Raw genomic sequence first — 12185 nt, forward strand, 5'->3', positions numbered from 1 at the left:
GCTATGGTCCTCTCCTGGTCCATCTTAAAAATTCCCTCATCCACCCAGAAGTGCAAACCCTCTAAAATGTGCAGTGCGCATAAAATAACACAGGCTACCTTTGGAGTGCTGAACAATTTCTAAACCTATATTTATTATTAAAATATAGGAAATACATGGCTGTCTTCAATTTAACCAATCAAGATTAATTGAAATTTTTACACATTTTACTCAATCCAAATCACTGAATAATTAAATTTTGTTTTACTTGACAGAATATTTAATGTTGACAGAATCCCTTTATACTGATAAAATTAAAAGATTAAAATTACACAAGAAATAAACAAATCTGACCTCAATAACAAAATGTCCAGATGTTTTTTTCAAAGCCAACCTCCAATAGCATTGGAAATAATCCGTCAAGCATTTTATTTTTAGATATAGGCTTTCTATCCGGATGAAAAAAATTACATTTTGCAGCAGATCTCAGTGAAAACTGCAGATATTAATTTTAAATAAATTACAAATTGAAATAGGCATTATATGTATTTAGTTTCAAAATAAAAATGTTTATAAGTATTCACATTAGTACCATATCCAAAGTATTGTTTTCTTTATGGAGCAAGATAATAAACTAACAATGCTCCCATTGACTATAATTGCCTATCATCAATGTGTACTTCACACAATTAGATTTAGTATGTACACATCTGCAGTTTTTTTTATGAGTGGGACATAAAGCCATAAATTTCATTAGACTTGCATCACATCTTCAGAGTCAGGACCTTGCCAGAACCTAAACAAACTGAGATTAGTGTCCCAACAGCAATACACATAAATATAACCACTCTAGGCAAAGGCTGTGTGCAACAATGAAATGGGAGGTTTATATGCTATGCAGGCTCATAATAAAAGCAATCAAAAAATCCTGGTCTTGCAAATACACCCTCAGAACCAAATCTTGGTTCCTGGATAAAATGATTCAAACTTTTAAAATCAGAGGCAAGAGGATTCTATTCACCCTAGATATTGAAGAAATCTACTAAAAAAAAAGGATAAGCAATCTCTGCAGTATGAAGGGATCTGTGGATTCTCCAAAAATAATGCCATATAATTGATGGCACTGATGTCATCAGACTGATTGAGAAGCCGATTTGAGTAAAGAATTCACATGGAAAAAGCACTAATTTATCAGAAAACATCATACAGAAAGCAAATTAAAAGTAGAACATATACAATTCTGCCATAAACTGGTTAAAATATTCTCACACATTAAGTTAATCTTTCAAGGTTAGGGAAGTTATTCAAAAGCAATTATGCCTTTGTCTTTCTTAGCACTGCATTAAAAGCTCAGTAGCATCTCATGTCTGCTTACTGCATAAATTTGTTCAAGCCTGACTATTTTTGTGAAAGGAATAAAAGGATTTTTTCCTTGTTTGGAGCAGTTTGCACAAATTCTAATTTTATCTGATGAATCCCATCAATGGGAAAACAAAGGATGATTTGGATCCTACTAAAAATAGGAATAACTCTTGGTGATGCTCTTATGGAACCCAACTCCAAATCTGATTTTCTCCTTGGTTGTTTTGTAGAGATAGCAACTAACAATTTAAATATTGATTTCCTCTAAACCCAGCCAGATTCAGAGATGTATTTTCCTTTTTCCATGCCTTGGTTTGTAAGGGAGGCTCTTCATTGTTCTTAAAATTAATTCAAGCAGACTCGGCTTGTCTCAAGCACCCTTCTTTACTCAATCAGATACTACCACACGACTGCAGATACTGGTAAAGTTCTTTGTGCCGGCACCAAACCATCACTTTTCATTCCTGCACGTTTCCCATTTCTCTTTCTTCTGACATACAAAGTGCAATACAGGAAGCAGCTATTCAATCTAACAAAAACAATGCATTTCCCAGAAGAATGCCATCAGTATGATTTCCCATCATCTTATCGCCAGTGGGCATGCAACACATTTTCACTCATATGCCTTCATTTTGAGGCTTCTATTATTTACAAACAATATAACCTTCCAGTATGTCTTTGGAATGTGGAGGGAAAAGTCTCACGTGGTCACAGGGAGAATATGCAAAGTCTAAAAGAAAACACTTCAGGTGAGGATTATACCTGGAGCCATAAGGCAATAGCACTAACTGCTGCACTTCTATGATGCTCTATTTATTTTCATAGGTTCACGGTTTTTTCCATTGTTCACAGCTTGCTCCTTTCCATGTAACTTATTCCAATTTTCATCCATCTCGCATCATCTTTTGACTGCTAACTGATGAGACCAAGCTTTCTGGCCTTCACACAACAGGTGTATACTGCAGACTTTAACTCTAGATGGCAAGCACTGATCTTAACTGAGCTCCCATAAAGTTAATGATCTCACGAAATGCTGATAGCTGGCATGTAATTTTTATATGGGGCAAGTTATTTGTGAAAGTCCTTGCATTAAGTGCAGTGATATGGATTTGTGGCTGGTAATGAGCAAACAGAAGTGGGCTGTGTGTTATTATGTGTATTTATTATAAATAAGTTATTATTATAAAAACTACATTTTCCAGCATGAGAAACCGGAAGTGACGTATGACGGGGGTTGTCACTGGAAGTTGGTTGAAGCAGCTCAAGGAAAATAAAGTCAGTTAAGTGGTAAACACACAAAAAGTTGTTCTTCTTGAAAGAACAACCATAACAGGCATTATACACTCAGAAAATTCCATTTTGCCAGTTGCTTCCCCATCTTGTACCAAATTCTGCAGTGGCAAAAAGACCATTGTAGGTGCAATGGCGATACTGCTCACTACATGAGGATTCAATGCCGTCAATACCCATACTCACAATCTCAACATTCAGAAACACTCACCCATCCATTTTCTAAATACCAACAGGATTCACTTTCTGGTCCTAAGCAGTTACTGTTATTTTAACTATATATTTGTATTTTCTTTGATATTACATACCTTCTCACTCAGTCATCAAAAGAAAGGAACTGATTGTAGACTTCAGAAAGAAAAAAACCCATGGAGAAGGGAGCGAAATTAAAATGGAATTAATCAAGAAAATCTTCAGATGCTGTGATTGTAGTTCACATAAAAATGCTGGGGAAACTCAGGAAGTCATGTAGCTTTCTTTATGTACGTAAAGATAAAGATACATAACAAACATCTTGGCCCTGAGCTCTTCATCAAGGTATGAGCAAATGCAGGCAGGCGATGGAATAAAATGGTGGGGGAGGGGAAGAAGGTAAAGGACAAGCCCACAGGTTAGAGGTCATTGGTGGATATGGGTGGGAGGGCATAAAAATAAAAATGTTGAGAAGAGATAGAGTGAAGGAACAGCTCTGAATAGAGGGAGGAGGTGGAGAGCTGGAGGAAGAGTCAGAGGGATGGGGAAGAGATGGACACAAGGGAGTGGCCTAATGGAAACTACAGAAATCAATGTTACTACCATCTGGTTGGATAGTGCCCAAACAGAATATTAGGTGCTGCTACTCCAATTTAGGGGAAGCCTTGACTTGACAGTGCAAGAGGCCATGGACAGACATGTCAGCGCAAGAGTGGGGTGCAGAATTGAAATGATTGGTCACTGGGAGATCCCTGCCATTGCTGTGGAGAAAGTGAAGGTGTTCTCCGAAATGATTTGCTAGTCTACATCCAGTCTTGCCAATGTAGAGAAGGCCACAACAGGAGCCCTGGGTGCAGTACATGAGTGCAAATTCACAAGTAACGCATTAGTTCATTTGGAAGGACTGTTTGGGCCTCCAAATGGTGGTGAGGGAGGAGGGGTAGGCACAAGTGTAGCACTTCCTGTGGTAACAGGAGTAGGTACTAAAGGGGTGATTAATGAGAAGGAATGAGTGGATGAAAAAGTCACAGAGGGAGTGGTCACTGTGGAAAGTGGCGAGGGGAAAAAAGGGGAAGATGTGTCTATGGTGGGATCATGTTGTAGATGACGGAAATTACAAAGGATAATATGTTGGATCCGGAGGTGGGTGGGATAGTAGGTAAGGACAAGGGTAATCCTGCCTTTGCTGTGTCTGGGGTCAGAGGGGGCCAGGGCAGATATGTGGGTAATGGAGGATATGCGGATAAGGGTTGAGTTCATGGTGGTAGACGGGAAGCCATTAAACTCGCATCATCTTAGCTCGACTCCATATTTTCTCCCCCCTACCTATATCCGTGACGCCTCACATGCTGTCCATCTTTTCAATGACTTCCAATTCCCTGAACTTAACAGCTTCATTCTCACTATGAATATCCAATGCTGAAACAGTGCTAGTGATCGGGATCAGGGTTCGAATCCCACACTATCTGTAAGGAGTTTGTAGATTCTACCCATGTCTGCATGAGTTTTCCCTGGGGGCTCCGGAGGACATCTCTGAAATGGAAGACCTCATCCTGGGTGCAGATGTGATGGAGAGAGAAATTGAGAGAAGGAATAGAATCCTTACAGGGGACAGGGTGTGAAGAGGTACAGTTGAGGCAATCGTGGGAGTTGGTGGGTTTGTAGAAAATGTTTGTGGAAAGTTTATCTCTTGAGCTGGAGACAGAGAGATCGAGAAAGGGGAGTGTTGGGATTCATTATCTTGGAGGACCTTTCCTGGATCCAACATAATAACATCATCGTGTAGAAACTACGCAAGAGTGTCTACTTCTTCTGGAGATTGCAGAGGTTTGATATGTCATTGGAACCTGGCGATGAGAGTCTTGTAGCACCTATACCTCTTTCCTGATGGTAACAGTGAGAACAGAGCACGTGCTGGGTGGTGTGGATCCCTAATAATTACTTTTGATGGGAGTGTTCCCTTTAGATCAGTGGTTTTCAAACCTTTTCTTTCCTCGCAGGAACCACCTTAAGTACTGTATTTGATGGCATATTGGACCCCCCCCCTCTTTTTCCCACCCCAAAAAATAACCTCAAAAATTTTTTCTCACCCTCTCTACCTCTGATCCCCCCAATGATCACTGGATCATATGCATCTGGTTTTCCCTTCCTGAAGTCAATAATCAACTCCCTGATTTTGGTTACATTGGGACCACCTTCCATAGGGACCACTCCATTCATGACTCCCTTTTCCATGTACCCCTCCTCACTAATCACCCTCTTGGTACTTCCCCTGTGACCCTCATCATCATTTTGAGCCCCATACAGTCCTTCCAAGTAAAGCAATACCTCACTTGTCAATCTATGGGGGTCCATACTGCATCCAGTGCTCCCATTATGGCCTTCTCTACATCAGAGAGATTGGATGTAAACTGGGTGATCACTTCATTGAGCACCTTCACTGTCTGAATCAATGACAGAGATCTCGCAGTGGCCAACCATTACAATTCTGCACTCCACTCCTGCATCAACATGTCTATCCACAGCCTAGTGCACTGCCAAACAAAGGCCACCCCTAAGTTGGAGAAGCAACACCTAATATTCTGCCTGGGCATTCTCCAGCCAAATAGAATTAACATGGACATCTCCAGTTTCTGCTAGACCATTCCCCATTCTCCCTCTTTTCCTTATCCTTCTGTCTCCTTTTGTCCAGCTCTCCCCCTTCTCTCTTCATTCACAGAGCCAACCACCCTCCCTGTTTGCTGTTGTGCCTACCTCCCTAATCCACCTTGCCTGTGCTCCTCCCTTTTCTCCTTGCCTCCCCCCACCATTTTATTCTGATGCCTGCCTGCATTTTACTCATACCTTCATGAACAGCTGAGGCCTGTAATGTTGGTGATGTATCTTTATCTTTGCTTCATATTCTGCTTGACCTGATTAACTTCTCCAGTATTGCTTTTTTTTTACTTCAATCACTGCATCTGCAAACTTTCACATTTTACTATATGCTCCATTCTCGCCGTTGCCATTAGGAAAGAGGTATAAGTACTACAAGACTTGTTCCACCAGTTTCAGGAACAGTTACTACCTCTCCACCATCAGACTTTGAATCTACAGACTCAATCAGAGACTCAGTTAAGGTCTCTTTGCATATTATTTATTATTGAATATTTATTTGACTAAATCCATCTCCAGAGATATACACGTGGTTCAGCAACAAGGTCTCGGACACTGCCATTCAGCTGGACAGGCTTGTTTTGATTTGGTCGGACAGGGAAACTGCGCTGTGTGGCAAAACCCGTGGTGGGGGATTTGTGCCTTTATATGACTATGGAATGGATTAAGGATGCCGTTACAGTCACCAGCCACTCTTCACCGCTCATGGAACGTCACTGTCAGATGCAAACCATTCCATCTACTGCGGAAATTCACCATGGTACATATAGTTGGAATGTTCATGCCCCCCACCCCCAGCACAAATGCCAAGGAACTTTTCACTGAACTCTAAGGGGCCATTAATGAACTACAGAATGCACACCCTGATGGTCTGCTCATCGCGGTTGGGGATTTCAACCATGCAAACCTCAAAACCGTGTTGCCAAAACTCCTGCAGTATGTGGACTTTGCAACGAGAGGGGCAAGCATGCTGGACCTTGTGTATATGAACATCCCTGATGCGTATCGGCAGAGCCCTGTCCTCACCTCAGCTACTCAAACCACGCTATCATACAAACCACTCGTCAGATGCTCTCCAGACCAGCCATGAAGGCAATCAGAAGCCATGGATGATTGCAGAAGTGCATGTGCTGTTGAAGAACTGCGACTCTGACTTCAGAGTAGGCAACAAGGCAGTTTTGGCCAATGCAAGAGCCAAGCTGTCCAAGGCCATCAGGGAGGCAAAGAGGGCCGAAGGATTCAGAGTCACTTCCGGGATAGCGGCAACACGTAGCACATGTGGGAGAGCATCCATGCCATCACTAACCACAAAGCTACATGTTGCCTATGCCAGGATTCTTCCCTCCTGGACTGTTTGGATGACTTCTCACCTCGAGGTGAAAATTGACGTGGTGGCAAGGAAGTCCACACCTCCCCTTACGAACAGGCACTGTAACTCACAGGGTCCAAGGTGAGAAGGATGCTGCTCAAGGTCAACCCTTGCAAGGCTATGGGACCAGATAACATCACTGGCAGTGTGCTCAGAGGATGTGCAGACCAACTAACTGTCATCCTCACAGACATCTTCAATATATCCCTGAGCTTCAAGGTGGCCACTATCATCCCCGTGCAGAAGAAGCCCTCAGTGACCTGTCTTAAGGACTGCCATCCTTTCCCATTCATGTCCACCATTATGAAGTGCTTCGAAAGGCTAGCCATGGAGTACATCAAGACTCAGCTGCTCCCCTCATTGGACCCTCTGCAGTTTGACAAACAATCTACAAATGACGCCATTGCTACCACGCTTCACCTAGCCCTCACTCACCTGGAAAATAAAGACTCGTGTGTTCAAATGTTGTTCATGGATTTCAGCTCAGCATTCAACACGTTCATACCACAATACCCGATTAGGAAACGGAACCTCCTGGGGCTAAACACCTTCCTCTGTAACTGGATCCTTGACTTCCTGACTGGATGACCTTAGACAGTCCGCATCAGAAACAGTATGTCCAACACCATCACACTGGGCACAGGAGTCCCCCAGGGCTGCGTGCTCAGCCCACTGCTGTTTACCCTGCTGACCCACAACTATTCAGCGAGATACAGTTCTAATCACATTATTAAGTTTGCTGATGACACGACCATGGTGGGGCACATAACCAAGAATGACGAATCAGCTTACAGAGAGGAGATGCAAACATTAATGGACTGATGCAGAGACAACAACCTGCAACAACAAAATAAAGGAGATGGTGGCTGATTTCAGGAGAGCCTGGTGGGGGGGGGGGGGGGGGGGGAACCACTCTCCACTGACCAATGATAGCTCCACTGATGAAGTAGTCAAAAGCACAAAATTCTGTGGCATGCACCTGGCGGAGAATCTCTTGTAAGGCTGGTCCCCCAACACTAGACCCATTTCCCCCGACGCTAGACCCATTTCCCCCAACACTAGACCCATTTCCCCCAACACTAGACCCATTTCCAAGAAGGCCCAACAATGCCTTTACTTCCTGCAGAGGTTGAGGAAAGTCCAGCTTCCACTCTCCACCCTTACTACATTCTACAGGGATGCATTGAGAGCATCCTACGTAACTGCATCACTGCCTGGTTCGGAAACTGCATCATTCCAGAATGCAAGTCCCTGCGGCAGATGGTAAAGACTGCTGAGGGGATTATTTGGGGCTCTCTCCCTGCCAAGATAGACATTTATAACAGTCGTTGTTTGCAGAACCCATAAACATTGTGAAGGACTCCGCACACCCCTTCTAAAATCTATTCCCCTTCCTGCCATCTGGGAAGAGGTACCAAAGCATTCGGGCCCTCACGACCAGATTGCGAAAGTTTTTTTTTCCCACAAGCCGTGAGGCTTCTGAACTCCAGGGACACAGGGCTAGCATATATAACATGATATTTATAATTGATAGGTTATTTATAAAAAAGTTTTTGATGTAATTTATCCATGTAAATAACCAGATCCATGGTCCGGAGAAACGCTATCTTGTTTTCACTGTACTGCAATGGTTATGGGGTGAACGTCAAATAAATGCAACTTGACTTATTTTATATAATGCGCAGTTTGTTCACTTTTCTCTCTTTTGACCAAATATCATTTCTTGAGTACAGTTTTTTGCACTACCGATAAGTAGAAATTCTGCCTGGGCCCACAGGAAAAAAGAATCTCAGGACTGAATGTATTAACTCTGACAATAAGTTTGAAGTTGGACTAACCTGTCATCTATCACGTAACCTTCCAATTTCCCTTGTTCTCCATGTATATGATTTAATTGTCATACATAATCTCTTCCTGATATTTGTACTAAAATGTATTTCCTTTTTTTTAGTTAATAATCCATTTTGTTTATCCTTGGAGCACAAGCTTTGGATGGGTGTTAATTCCTCCTTAAAGGGAAACTGTCTGCTTATATCCATAGTATGCCTACCTTCAAGACTTGCCACCATTGCCTATTCACTACTTTCTTAGGAAACTTTTCTTGTCAAGCTGCACAAGACCTTCTTCAACTCACTGAAATCAGTTCTCCAGCTTCATGTTCTACTTGAATATTTATACCTTTGATGTTTATTTGTCATAGAACCACAACATAATTATGTTTAAAGTTAGCTTTGATCATTTTAACCACATGTTCATGCATGAAACAGTCCACCTTGCCCTCAATCACCCAAAAACTAGATCCAGCATTACTATGCAAGAAATGTCCATTAGCATTCTCTGAAAACACTTCAGAAGTTGTCTTCCTCTTCTGTAATTTTCCTAACCCCAACAACAAACCCCACCCAGGATCATTTTTCCCTCCAGGGTAACTTAAAACATCTTTATCTATGTTCCATTATTTTCACATTTCTCCAGTCTGTGGTTATCATCCAGCAAAGCAGTAGTTCCTTTTCCAGCCTTCAAAAATAAACACAAAAGAAAGTTTTGAGAGCAAAAATTAATGTAGGGTACTTACTTCTCGGTTTGTCTGTTGTGACAGATTCAATAAAGTCTCGTGGGGTCATAAAGAGCTGCCCTTCATATTCCAGTGATGCAAACAGTCTAAATCTTTGTTCTTGGGAAGAAACATATAGTTCCACATCTTCAAAATCTATTTCTTCTATTGCACGCTGAAAAACAAATTTAAATGCTTCTATTTCTCAAACTATAGTAGCAACACAAAATGATGCACAAATCAGTTATATTTAAAATTTCATGTCAGCCTATCAGATCAAATTTGATTATTAAGTTTCCTGAATAAATTAAGGTCCCGAAATGGGCAAAATCAAACAGCATAACATTGCTTACGACTTCTTCAGTGGGGTATAAAAATGTGTCTTATTAACAATAGAATACAGTGGAAGACTATTGGACCCAATTGTGCTTACAGCCAGCAATTCTAGTTGAAATGCTGAAAACTAAGATGAGCTGGACGCCAGACACCACTTCATCTGACCATTCACTCCGCTGTTGGTCTCTCCAGATAAACAGGATATTAAGAGTTTTTTTTCAAACACAATGAATGCATCGGAACAATAGTGAATTAGAATTACTGAGAATAACAGTTTCCAAACAAACTACGTGCCTTAAATTTGGTATGTTTTCATCTCATTGAAATTTATAGCATGTAGTACATTGGAAAATAAGCATTTCCAATGTAAATGGTATCACATTGCAGGGAAACTATGCAGTTTTAATACCAAGTTTGCCTCACTGCTGTTTTGATTAAGTAAATAAAATTCCTAACAATCAAAATAAACTAAAGGCAGAAACTCCAAATATTAAATGCTTCTCTCTCTCTCTTTATGACCTCAGCTGCTAACTATTCCAATTGCAATTTTTAAAAAAATTACATAATTACCTTGTGTTTTGTGACTGTTGACATCTAAATTCTGCAAAGGTTAATCTCATCTCAATATAAAAGACCCACCTCTTTTTTGACCTTGCTTCCTTCCAAGCAATACCAGTTTTTTTCCTGCCTTGGTGCAATCCCCTCTTATTAAGATCTCTTATCATTGCCAGTTTCATCAAAACAAAAGCGATCCAATCCAAAGCCAGCAACTATGGTGGAGGCAGGTAAGAGACCATTAGATAGGTACATGAAACTCAGAAAAAAATGAAGTTATTGTGGTGGAACTCCTGCACACTCATTAATCTGGCTCTGCCCCATCCTGTGACTGGGCCGGTGGCTCCTCCCTCTTGACCCTCTAAAAAGGCTCCAACACCATAACCCTTCCCAGAATGCTTAAGTCACAGCACAGGATGAACTTTTATTGTAAATAAAAGCCTATGTTCTGTAACTCTAGTCTTTTGAGTTATTGATAGCGCTTCAATTCTATTTACAATGTTTTTTCCCCAAACGATGGGACAACTCTTGAAGCCTGATAAGCTGGAGATCAACCCACAATCACCAGAAGCCTTAGACTGCTTTGAATTCTGGCTACGCTGCTCTGACATTTTTCTACAGATCTCCACCAGAGTTGTGGCCACGATGCAAGCAAGCTGCATCTACTCTTCTCCTGGGTCAGACATCAAGTGTTCTCAATGATCAGGGATGACTCAATGTAGATGGAGTCAATGAACATACTCAAGGACCAGTTCAGGGAGAAAGTCAATGAGGTATCTGCCAGGCACTTGCTGGCTACCCGGAAACAGCGATTGGGTGAATCGAGTGATGAGTTCCTCTGGACCCTATGTGGACTGACACAAGCATGCAACTTCCGGTCAGTATCAGCCACCCAAAACACAGAGGACATGATCCAGGACGCCTATGTCGCAGGCATCAGGACTGACTACAAGCACCAGAGGCTACTCGAGCAGAGGAAGTTAGACTTAAGAGGGTTGATTAACCTCATGAAATCACTGATCACCCTCCATAACATGGAAGCATACTCGGCAAATGGCACAGGGACCACACGGGGTCTGCTATCTTGGGACTCGGGTCCACATGCCAGCAGGCCGCTAACGTGTTCGATGAGCGAACTCAACACAGCCACAGTTTCCCAGGAGCGCACAGAGTGGTATATTTGCAGCCAACCAAAGCAATCCCAAAAATGCTGCCTTGCAAAAGGGGCTACATGCTCGAAGTGCAGAAAGAAGGGGCACTACGCAAAGGCATGTCGATTGCAGCTGCCTTCTAGTCCTGGCGTTGCCTTGTGCACAGTATGGGAGCCATCATCTTAGCTGCCAACAACTTCCAAAGATTGCCATGACACAGGAGACACTGTCAACTTCCAGGGATAACCACGCTGTTGCTTGGGCACTGCTTTTATGCTCCCAGACTACAAGTCGACATGGACCAGACTATGAACCGACACTAGCCTATGGTTCTGGACCAAAAGAGTTCACACCAACTCTCCTGGTCTATGATAGACATCTCAATCAATGAGGTGACGAGATGCCTTTTTGATAGTGGGAGCACTGAGAATTTTATCCACCCTGATACAGTGCAGCGTTACTCCCATAAGGAGAAGCCAGTAAGCTATAAAGTTGCTCTGGCTTCAAAGTCAACCAAGATTTGCAGCTACACCACTGTGACGCTGACCATGCAAGGCATGACTTACAGGAACATTAAACTCTTTTATCATGCCACAGCTCTGTGCACCAGTGCTGCTGGGGATGGAGTTTCAGTGCCACCTCAAGAGTGTCACAATGCAAAATGTCAGTCCCCTCAGAGTCGGAAACCCACAGTTCATCAGCACACCACTGCCATCACCCGTCCACCTGCCGGCCCAACCGA

General features: G+C 42.3%; 1 protein-coding gene and 1 long non-coding RNA gene across 4 annotated transcripts in view; one reads left to right on the plus strand and one right to left on the minus strand.

Moving 5' to 3' along the window:
- micu3a (mitochondrial calcium uptake family, member 3a) overlaps positions 1 to 12185 on the minus strand; it is a 195917-nt gene that overhangs the window by 150757 nt on the left and 32975 nt on the right. For all 3 annotated transcript variants that reach the window (XM_069924577.1, XM_069924576.1, XM_069924578.1), the window contains exon 2: positions 9423 to 9576. In XM_069924577.1, the coding sequence (XP_069780678.1) occupies positions 9423 to 9576 (154 nt within the window). The remainder of the gene's footprint in view (positions 1 to 9422; positions 9577 to 12185) is intronic.
- Positions 1 to 12185, plus strand: part of LOC138757375 (uncharacterized) — a 95900-nt gene that overhangs the window by 81921 nt on the left and 1794 nt on the right. The window lies entirely within an intron of this gene.

Source organism: Narcine bancroftii, chromosome 3 (assembly GCF_036971445.1).
Source record: "Narcine bancroftii isolate sNarBan1 chromosome 3, sNarBan1.hap1, whole genome shotgun sequence".
NCBI classification, from domain to species: Eukaryota; Metazoa; Chordata; class Chondrichthyes; order Torpediniformes; family Narcinidae; genus Narcine; species Narcine bancroftii.